This window comes from Melanerpes formicivorus, unplaced genomic scaffold (assembly GCF_026170545.1).
Source record: "Melanerpes formicivorus ecotype bairdi unplaced genomic scaffold, bMelFor1.0.p_v2 SCAF_39, whole genome shotgun sequence".
NCBI lineage: Eukaryota > Metazoa > Chordata > Aves > Piciformes > Picidae > Melanerpes > Melanerpes formicivorus.
Genome location: NW_027142391.1, coordinates 2,429,821 through 2,440,838, shown reverse-complemented (window position 1 = coordinate 2,440,838; position 11,018 = coordinate 2,429,821). Strand labels below are relative to the sequence as shown.

Here is an 11,018-nt window from a genome sequence, read left to right as displayed (position 1 = left end):
ATTTTATTTCATTTTTTTTCCACCTCTCCATTCCCGTTAGCAACTCCTCCGCTCTGCCGTTGCTAGGGCGGAGCGCGAACCGCCCTAGTTTGACCTTCCCTGCTCCCCATCCCCATCCCCTCGCTCACGCCCACCGGCCCGCCCCACAACCAATCGCATTCCACCCCCTGGCCGCGCCTGCCGCGGCGCTCCGTCAATCACAGCACCACGTGGCCGAGGAGGATGCCTCCCATCTGTGACGTATAAAGTGCGACCGGGCCTCTGTCCAATGGGAGGCCTCCGTGGCCGCCCCTCGCGCAGGCTCGCGGGGAGCGGCGCGTCCCGCGGGCGCCGCCCAGCCGTGCGCGTGCTGCCGGCCCCGTCATGTCCTGGCTCTTTGGACTGAACCGCGGCGCGGCCCCTGCGGGCGGCGGGGACGCTGCGCCCGGACCCCCCGCTCCGCCCGGACTATCCCTCCCGCCGGCCCCGGGCGGCGGAGCGGCGGGGAGCGGAACTGGGGATCGTCAGCCGCCCAAGGACAAATGGAGCAACTTCGACCCCACGGGCCTGGAGCGGGCGGCCAAGGCGGCGAGGGAGCTGGACGCGTCCCGTACGTGAGGGGCTGGGGTCGGGCTGGGGATCGGGAGGGGCTGGCCCCGGTGCTCGCTCTGCCCGCAGGCCGGCAGCGTGCAGTGAGTGCCGCGTTCGGCTTGGGGCCCTCGCCGCAGGAAGGACATTGAGGTGCTGGAGGGGGTCCTGAGAAGGGCAACCAAGCTGAGGAAGGGTCTGGGCGCAAGACTGTTGAGCAGCGGCAGAGGGAAGTGGTCGAGAAAAGGAGTGGAGACCTTGCGCTCCACAACTCCCTGAAAGGAGGCTGGAGCCAGGTGAGGGTTGGGCTCATCTCCCAAGGAACAAGCAACAGGACAAGAGGAAAGGGCCTCGGGTTGTACCAGGGGATGTTTAGGTTGGATATTAGCAGATACTTCTTGACTGAAAGGGATCTCAGACACTGGAAGTGGAGGTGCTTGAATCCCCATCCCTGGAAGGGTTTAAAAGCTGCAGAGATGTGGTGCTGAGGGACTCTCACCCCAAAGAGGTTTTTCCTCCTGTTCAGATGGAGCCTCCTGGGTTCTAGTTTGTGCTCATTGCCCCATGTCCTGTTGCTGGGCACCACTGAAAAGAGCCCAGCCCCATCCTCATGACCTCCACCTAGCACGTGCTGAGCAGTGAGATCTCCCTTCCAGGTTAAACAGCCCCAGGTCTCTCAGCCTTTCCTCCTCACAGGGATGCTCCAGACCCCTCAGCATCTTCATAGCTCTCTGTTGGACTCTCTCCAATAGTTCTGTGTCCCTCTTGAGCTGGAGAGCCCACAGCTGGACACAGTACTCCAGATGTGACGTTTGTGCTGTGGATAACCTCTTCCCACTGTCCCTTTCAGGTCATGCCAAAGATGCTCTCAGCCTTGCCCAGATGCAGGAGCAGACCTTGCAGCTGGAGCAGCAAGCCAAACTTAAGGTACGTTGGAACTCCTCACTTGTGCAGCCAGCTCAGCTCAGACAGCTGCCAGCTTTTGGAGGGGGGTGGTGGTGGTCATAAGTCAAAGCCTTACTTTCTAGCAAGCTACAGAGGATGCTAAGCTTTCTTGTTGCTCTTCTGCTTCACCATGTAAGAGTTGTTTGGCTGTTAAAAAGGAGGAACAGCTCTGGAAGGTGAAGCACAGGCTGGTTTGGGCTGTTGCTGGACATGTTTTAGGGCACTGGGTACAGCCAGCAGATCTCAAGTGGGTTTGTGACTCCTGGAACATCACCACCATTCCTAGGCATGGCCAAAAGTTTCCTGCAGGGAACTGTGAAACAGTTGAGGGGAGGAAAGACTCCTGTTGATTTTGTAAAGGCATTTGGGAATGGTTTGAATGTTGGTTTGTTAGCCTGGAGGGGGGGGTTAAGTGTAGGGATTTAATCTTGGCGTGTCTCATTGTGAGGTTTCTTTAAATCCTCTTTTCTGATCACATTTTAACTTCCTCCTGTCCCTGATCAGCTTTGCAGGGTGCCACTCTGATTCCTTGGAATCATCACAAGCTTGTCTCCACAGGATGACAGATTTGAGCTCATTTGTGATGGTGGTTTTTCTCTCTGTAGGAGTATGAAGCTGCCATAGAGCAGCTGAAGAACGAGCAGATCAGAGTGCAAGCAGAAGAGAGGCGAAAAACACTCAGTGAGGAAACAAAGCAGCACCAAGCAGTAAGGGAATGAGAGGGGAGCCAAGTGATATGAGACCTTACTTGTGTCCTCCTTGATGGAAAAGGCAACAGTGCATTCACTGCCTCTTTCTGGGGGTGGGGGGAAAGGGGATCATGGGCAGCCAGAGAAGTTCACAGACCAAGTCCCCGTCCTCTAGTTTTGTTTTGTAATGCTGAGGCTTTGTCACCTGGAGCTTTTGTTGCCACATTCTTGACTTCCCAAAGGGGCTGACAGTAGCAGCTGCTCTTATTGTGTGCTCCTTGTGCTGTGTCCTAAAGAAGCTTTCAGGGAAGTGCTATTGAATGTGCTGAGATATAATAGTCAGGAGGTCTTGGGTGATAGGTTGGGCTTGATGATCTTTGAGGTCTTTTCCAACCTTATTGATTCTATGATAATTCCAGGCATGAAAAGGTTGAGGACCACTGCCTTATCATGTGTATCTCTTAGCCTGGACAGTAAAATGCCTCCTAAGTCCTTGAAATTTTAGTCTTAAGTAGCCCTCAGCCCTATTTCTTCCCAGTTTGATCTTCTAGGCGGGGGGGGGGGAAAAAATACCTTGAGGGGAGGAGTGATTCAAATCTGAGTTACCAGGTGCTTCCTGGTGTGTTTTAGCATGAGTCACTGATGTGGCAGTGGTGCTGCACTCAGGCATGAAAGCTAGCTTAGATCTGGTGGCTTTTTAGACAGAAACTGAGGGGATTGATGGAGTCTGATTGATTATCTGGCTTGGGAAGGCAGCCAGAGCTGCTCCTTTGGCACAGGTTGCTTTTTAACCCATCAGAGTTTGGACTTTGATCAAGGGCTGGTGCAGGAAGCAGACTTCACAGTCACCTGCTCTGCTCGTGAGTTACCTCTTGACCTCATGCAGCTCACTGGGCCACATTTGAAGTCGAAGCCAGCACAGCTTTCACTTACTTCTGAAGTGCCACGAGGAGATCATTTGCAAGCTGCTCTGCTGTCTGTGTGTTCGGAACAGAGAATAATATCATCCCTTGCGTGGGGAGTTCTCCTTGCTGGTGGATGTGAGCCCTCAGACCAGGTTCAGTTGAGTGTAGGTGAATTGGGTTTGTGCCAGTTGCAGGGGGAGAAGAGCAAGGCAATCAGAAAGAGGCAGAACATGCAGGCAGTTCCATTGTTTGCAATCACCAGGCCAGGTAATACGTTTTAGAACATGAGCAAACCTGTTTTTCCTAGCAAAGCAAGTTCTCTTCTGGGCCAAGGAGCACTTGTTCTGTGCTTTTTCTATCTGTTGTACCTTAAAATAAAGTCAGGCCCTAAAGGTTTCTCAGCCTAGGGCAGTGCTTGGTGCTGTCTGAGGATGCTTTGCACTGTTCCTGTTCCACCTGGTGATTATTTGTTGGGTTATGTCTGGGGTGGTGTGTGTTTTGTTTTGCTTTGGGTTGCTTTTTTCCCCACTTGCATGTTCCAAAACTCCTTGCCCTCAGGACTAGCTTCTCTGAAATGCCAATTTCTTTATACTCTGAACACTCTCTTCTTGCTTTGAAGCGAGCCCAATACCAGGACAAGTTGGCAAGGCAGCGCTACGACGAGCAGATGCGGCAGCAGGTAGGTTGCCTTCTGCTTTAACCCTGCTTCCTTTGTGGCCTTCTCAAGTCAGAGTGGTGATCTCAAGCTGTCCCACCTCATGCTGGCCAGGCAAATCAAAGGTCAGGAATCAGGACAATGTGCCTAGGAGGATGGGATTGAGAGTATGAGTCTGGGAGATGGGGAGAGGAAGAGTGCTTCAACCTGAGCGCTACGTGTCCAGAGAAGGGCAACAAAGCTGGGGAGGGGTCTGGAGCACAGCCCTGTGAGGAGAGGCTGAGGGAGCTGGGGGTGTCTAGCTCTGGGGAGACCTTATTGCCATCTACAACTACCTGAAGGGAGGTTGTAGCCAGGTGGGGGTTGGTCTCTTCTCCCAGACAGCCACCACCAGAACAAGAGGACACAGTCTCAAGCTGTGCCAGGGGAGGTTCAGGCTGGATGTTAGGAAGAAATTCTTCCCAGCAAGAGAGATTGGCCCTTGGGATGTGCTGCCCAGGGAGGTGGTGGAGTCCCCATCACTGGAGGTGTTTAAGGGGAGCCTGGATGAGGCACTTGGTGCCATGGTTGAGTTGATCAGATGGTGTTGGGTGATAGGTAGGACTTGATGATCTTGAAGGTCTTTTCCAACCTGGTTAATTCTGTATCTTCTTGGAAATGCTTAGAGTACTTAAAGCTTACACAAACATCTACCTGACCAAGTCCTTGCAGCTTTAGCACATGTTCTGCTGTCTTCTCTGTCTGTAGCAACAGGCTAATGAAGAGAACCTGAGGAAGCAGGAAGAGTCTGTACAGAAGCAAGAGGCCATGAGGCGTGGTAAGCTAGTGACAGTGGGCATGGGAGTGCTGTGTGCTTGCCCATGGTGGTTGATGATGCTTCGTGTGTTCAAGGCCTATGGACAAGTAATGGGTACATCCCACTAGCCTGGAGAAGAGAAGGCTCTGGGGACACCTTATAGCTACACTTCAATAACTGAAGGGGACTTAAAGGACGGCTGGGGGGGGACTGTTTACAAGGGCCTGTGGTGATAGGATGAGGGACAAGGGTTTGAAACTGGAGCAGGGGAGTTTTGGGTTGAACATCAGGAGGAAGCTCTTCACAGTTTGGGTGGTGAGACACTGGAACAGGTTGTCTGGGGATGTGGTTGAGGCCCCATTAGACTTGATGTGTCCCTGGGCAGCCTGCTCTCGTTGGAGGTGTCCTTGCTGCCTGCAGGGGGGTTTGGACAAGATGCCCTTCGAGGGTCCCTCCTGAGCCGAGGCAGTCTGTGTCCGAGCTCCCAGTTGCTTCCACGATGGGTTTCCGAAGCGGCCGCTCTCGGAGCCAGGCTGACGCAGTGCGCCTCTTGCCTGCCTGCTGGCTGGGATGAACCCACCCCTGAGCGCTGCCCTCTTGTCTCTGTTGTGTTTGTTCAAGCCACTGTGGAGCGGGAGATGGAGCTGAGGCACAAGAACGAGATGCTGCGCGTGGAGGCGGAGGCCAGGGCCCGCGCCAAGGCCGAGCGGGAGAACGCAGACATCATCCGGGAGCAGATCCGCCTGAAGGCCGCCGAGCACCGCCAGACCGTGCTCGAGTCCCTCAAGTAGGTGCAGGCCACGGGCTGCCCTCCCTTGGCAGGCTTCTCCTGCTGCCCACCCCTCTGAGGAGCGTCAGCACTCAGGCTGTGCCCTCCTGTGCTCTGATTCTGCCAGGGAACCTTTGCTTTCCCTTCTCGTGCGGCACTGCGCCTTTGGAAGGAGTGTGTGGAGTCATGGAATGGGTTGGGTTGGAAGGGACCTTCAAGATCTTCCAGTTCCAACTCCCCTGCCATGGGCAGGGACACCTCCCACCAGCCCAGGTTGCTCAAGGCTTCATCTACCTTGGCCTTGAACACCTCCAGAGAGAGGGCAGCCACAGCCTCCCTGGGCAGCCTGTTCCAGTGTCTCACCACCCTCACTCTAAACAATTTCTTCCTAATCTCCAGCTTCAATCTCCCCTGCTCAAGCTTCAATCCATTCCCTCTCATCCTATCACTACAAGCCCTTGTAAAAGTCCTTCCCCAGCTTTCTTTTATGTCCCCTTCTTTCTTGTAGGTCCCCTTCAGGTACAGCCAGGCTGCTCTAGGGTCTCCCTGGAGCTGCCTTTTCTCTTTTATGCTGAGGGTGGTGGAACACTGGAACAGGTTGCCCAAGGAGTTGGTGGAGGTCCCATCCCTGGAGATATTCAAGATGAGACTTAGTGGAGCTCTGAGCAACTTGATGTAGTTGGGGATGAGCCTGCTTACTGCAAGGAAGTTGGAGCAGATGACCTCTAGAGGTCCCTTCCCACCCGGTGCATGCTGTGGTTGTGTTCTGTGACTGTCTGTTCACAGAGCTGTGACCCTGATACCATTTTCCTGAGAGACTGTTTTTTCAAGTCTTGCTCTCTAAGCCTGAGGCTGAGTTACTCTGAAAGCTTTCAGAGTTCTTTCAGTTTCTGCACAGCCACCATGAAGGCACCAAGACTTGTCTCCAAGTGGGGGTGAGCATTAAGGTTTGTAATCTGGTGCTTGGGGGCCCTTGGATTTTGAAGGATGAAGAGGCTTTTCTTGCAGTTGAGCAGCAGTAATGCATTCAAGGGATTGATTGCATCCTGATGCCAGATGCTGTTCTGGATCCCATCCCAGATCAGATGTAGACAGCAGATGATTTTGAATGTGTTTGCCATCCTTGTGCATGTTTCAGTTCCCAGGTGAGCCCTCAGTTAGCTCTGACTGGTGCTGAAGAAGATCATTATGGAGTAGAAAGCTGGGAATTGTTTGACTTCAGCCTTTCCAACCCCTTCCTCTCCTCTTTGCTTCCCACAGGACAGCTGGGATGCTCTTTGGGGAAGGATTCCGAGCCTTTGTGACAGACTGGGATAAAGTCACAGCCACGGTAAGGTGGTGACATGGAAGCTCTGTCAGTGTCTGCTGAGCTAACTCCTTGCTCTGCTGTGCTTGTAAACTGTAAACCATGCTGGGAATTTGCTGCTTGCTGCTCCCTGCAGCCCTCATGCAGGCTGAGATTGCAGATTGTCATCCAAGTTGTCTTCTCTGGATAGATAATTTCTGGCTTGAATTGATCAACAATTGATCATGGAGTCATTGGATGGTCTGGGTGGAAAGGAACCTTCAAAAGTCATCCAGTCCAACCCCCTGCAGTCCCCTGCAGGGACATCCCCAACTAGATCAGGTTGACCAGGGCCTTGTGGAGCCTCACCTTGAATATCTCCAGGGAAGAAGCCTCAACCACCTCCCTGGGCAAACTGTCCCAGTGTTCCACCAACCTCAGAGTAAACAGCTTGTTCCTAACATCCCCTCTAAATCTGCTCTTCTCTAGTTTGAAGCCATTGCCTCTTGTCCTGTCCCTGCAGGCTTTTGCAATCAGTCTCTCTCCATCCTTCATATAGGCCCCCTTCAGGTACTGGCAGGCTGCTATTAGATCTCCTTGGAGCCTTCTCCAGCTCCCTCACCCTGTCCTCATAGCAGAGCTGCTCCAATCCCCTGATCATTTTCATGGCCCTCCTCTGGACCTGCTCCCTCAGGTCCATGTCATTCCTGTGCTGAGGGCTCCAGACCTGCACACAGGACTCCAGGTGAGGTTTCCCCAGGGCAGAGCAAAGTGGCAGAATCCCCTCTCTGGGTCTGCTAAATAAGTTGATTGAAAGATCAACATTTTTTGTGTTCCACAGGACAAAGGAATGTGGCAGTGGCCAGAAAGTTGTTTCTCAGTGTGCTACTTACCACCAAACTTTACAGTGGAAACTCTATTTTTAGCAGCATGGCTTGTTAAAATGGACCTCCTTCTTTTTTTGCTTGAAGTCAGTCACCAGCATCTGCTCCACCCTCCAGTTTCATCCACACAGCCCTGATACAAAAGGCACTTGGAGTGTCCTGGGGAGAACAAGGCCTGCTTTTAGTGGATCCTTTGGTGAGCTGCAGGTTGTCCCCCAGAATGCCTGCAGTATTCAGAGCCCTTTGTAGATGATTAGCTGCATATTCTCTTGACCCAGATAGCAGTTTGCCTCTATTGTGGTCATTTGTTGCTTCTGACAAGCTCTTCTCTTGTGAATTTGGGACATTTAGCTTAAAAAAAAAGAGAGAGAGAGAGAAGTATATATTTGGAAAGGAGAGGGCACAGCTGGAGCTCCTCTTTTCTGTTGCTTTGAGGTGAGAATTGGTTATTTTAGGGTTCCTCCAAATGAACCCTGCATCTTCCCCACTTCCTGCCTTCTCTGAGGGCTGCTCTTTTGCTGCCTCTTCCCATTCAAGCAGAGCCCCAAAGGCTCTGCTCAGGGTTGGGTATTTTTAGTGGGGTTCACTCTGCTTACTCATTCCTTTGCTAGATTCTTGGTGCTGAGGAGAGAGGCTCTGCAATCAGCCTGATTTGTGGAGCTGGCAGAGTAATTGGCTTCCTTTGTCAGTGTGAGTGTGGAGTCATTTTCCTGTTTTGATCCATAGCTGTCAGTCTCAGAGCTGCATTGCTCTGTGGCACCAACAGCAGTGAAGTCCAGCAGTCTGAACTGCTCCCCTCTGCCTGGATGGGTCTGATCCCTCAAGCTGTGACTCTGTGCTGGGTGTTGCTCGAAGCAGGCGGTGGAGGCCCTTTGGCATCGTGGTGCCCTTGGTTTTTTAGAGGGGTGCTGCTAAAAAGCTGGAGCCCTCTGTTCAGAACTCCCTGTAAGCTGAGGTAAATCAGGTGTGGAACTCATCTCACTGTCTTTTTGCAGCTTGGAGATCTCCAAGTTCTGAGGCTTTCATGTCTCCATCCAGAGCAAAGCTGATGTCACACAGTTAAGCAGAGTCAAAACTGAACAGATGGTGTCTCACGGTTTATTGAACAGCTTCACCCTCGTTGTCCTTGAGGCTTTTGACCTTCTTCTGGACTTGTAGTAAAAGTCTGCTTGCTTTTAAAAGCAGTTGCTGCAGTTTGCTCTTTTCCTCTCTCTCTCTGGGCTTGCTCTGATATGAATTATTGGCACCTAGCTGTAAGCTGGACACAGCTGACTGCCTGCAGTCAGAAGTCTGTGTGAGAGCTGGCCTCTTACCAAGCACCTCTCAGTTCCAAAGTGATGCCCCTTGCTCTCTTGAATTTCCAGGGGAAACAGCTGCCTTGCAAATGTACCAATAGGTGAAACTAGGAGCTGCTGTTTGTGCACCTTCAGTGGCAGCAAAGTTAGCAGTGCTGTCAGTCCCTGAGGAGTAAGGGAACAATCCTGCACGTGCTGAACGTTGCTGCAAAGTCTTGCTTTCAACTCCTGGCCTGAAATGTTATTCTTGGCAACCTGCTGCTTGTCTGCAGCATTGTCAGCACAGCTCCTTAGCTCTTCTGACAGCCAGCTATGGGAGGTGGTGGGGGGAAGCTGCCTGCAGGGCTCTCAGTTTAATGAGTCAGTGTGGTGCTGCTGAACAGAGCAGCAGCCATAAGCTACAGAGGAGTCTGGAGTCTTTCTGCTTCACTGGCACGTTGATGGGCATGCCTCATGTTTCTCTCCACTGCAGTGATGGTGGTTTGGGTTTTGAAGCTTCTTTTGACTACCATTTTCCCTGTTGGGTTGGGTCTTGCACAGCTCTTGCCCTTTGGCAGGTGTAGCCTGGCTGGAGCTTATTGTTCCCTGCTGCCTTGGTGGCAGCCACAATACAGATGCTGCTCTTAGCACCTTTAATTCAGCATATGTTTGCTTGTGTGGTGAGCTGGCAGACAGCACCTGGTTGATTCACAGATACATAGAATGGGTTGAAAGGAACCTTAAAGACCATCCAGTGCCATGGGCATGGACACCTCCCACTAGACCAAGTTGCTCAAGGCTTCAGTTCACTGCTTACTCTTCACTGCCTGCACAGAATTCCTTTAGACAACCTAAACCATGTCAAGCCCTGTGCCTTTGTCCAGAACACTGGAAGCTAAAGCTACTATTTCCCTTCCCCCCCCAGTTTGTGGCAGATTCTGATGGCTTTGTACCTTAATAGCTGCTCTTAATTAGTTAAAAGCCTGAGAAGCCACACACATTTTGAGCAGGGAGTACAGACTTAGAATCAGAGAATCAACCAGGCTGGAAAAGACCTCAAGAGATCATCAAGTCCAACCTATCACCCAACACCATCTGATCCACTAAACCATGGCACCAAGTGCCTCATCCAGGCTCTTTCTAAACACCTCCAGGGATGGGGACTCCACCATCTCCCTGGGTGGCACATCCCAATGGCCAATCTCTCTTGCTGGGAAGGATTTATTCCTACCATCCAGCCTGAACCTCCCCTGGCACAGCTTGAGACTGTGTCCTCTTGTTCTGGTGCTGCTTGCCTGGGAGAAGAGACCAACCCCCACCTGGCTCCAACCTCCCTTCAGGGAGCTGGAGAGAGCAAGAAGGTCTCCCCTGAGCCTCCTCTTCTGCAGGCTAAGCAACCCCAGCTCCCTCAGCCTCTCCTCACAGGGTTTGTGCTCAAGACTTCTGGGCACCTGACTGGGTGCATCCCTTGTGCAAGGTGCAAGAGCATCCCTCTGGGTGGGAGTGAGACCTTGGCTGTCTGGAGAGGGATAAAACATCTTGCCAAAGCCCTGTGGGTCAGTATTTATCTTGAATCTCAATTGCTCACCACAGGGCATGCTACAAACAGCAGTGGATAGGATAGGATAGGATAGGATAGGATAGGATAGGATAGGATAGGATAGAATCCAGGTTGGAGAAGACCTTTGAGCTCATCAAGTCCAAGCTGTCACCCAGCACCGTCTAATCAACTAACCCACGGCACGAAGCCTCCTTCTCTTGCCGAGTGTTGTGGTGTTGTTTTTCCTGATCTTTTCACCCTTTCCTTTGCAGGTGGCAGGCCTGACCCTGCTGGCAGTGGGTGTTTACTCTGCCAAAAATGCCACAGCAGTAGCAGGACGCTACATAGAGGCACGCTTGGGCAAACCCTCCCTGGTGAGGGAAACCTCACGCATTACTGTGCTGGAGGCACTGAAGCATCCTATCAAGGTAACTTGAGCTTTGTTCTCATGTTGCACTCAGCCATGAATCCCAGCATGCTGGTGGTTGGGGCTCACCCAGTCCACCCCCTCCCTGCTAAAAGGAGGGGCACCCACAGCAGCTTGCCTAGGAGCACAATGGCCAGCTGGGGTTGGAAGCTCTCTGGAGGAGACTCCACAACCTCTCTGGGCAGCCTGCTCCAGGGTTCCTGCACCCTCACACCAAAGTTTTCCCTTGTGTTGAGATGGAACCTGCTGGGTTCCAGTTTGTGTTGGGGAAAGAAGCCAGCC

At 52.5% G+C, this 11,018-nt stretch overlaps 1 protein-coding gene across 1 annotated transcript in view; it reads left to right on the top strand.

Moving 5' to 3' along the window:
* Positions 1-338: 338 nt before the first annotated feature.
* Positions 339-11,018, top strand: part of LOC137451092 (ATPase family AAA domain-containing protein 3) — a 31,653-nt gene continuing 20,973 nt past the window's right edge. Inside the window, exons 1-8 of the mRNA XM_068158260.1 lie at positions 339-589; positions 1,418-1,494; positions 2,118-2,219; positions 3,726-3,785; positions 4,509-4,578; positions 5,179-5,344; positions 6,587-6,656; positions 10,582-10,737. Of these exons, the coding sequence (XP_068014361.1) occupies positions 364-589; positions 1,418-1,494; positions 2,118-2,219; positions 3,726-3,785; positions 4,509-4,578; positions 5,179-5,344; positions 6,587-6,656; positions 10,582-10,737 (927 nt within the window). The 5' untranslated portion in view covers positions 339-363. The remainder of the gene's footprint in view (positions 590-1,417; positions 1,495-2,117; positions 2,220-3,725; positions 3,786-4,508; positions 4,579-5,178; positions 5,345-6,586; positions 6,657-10,581; positions 10,738-11,018) is intronic.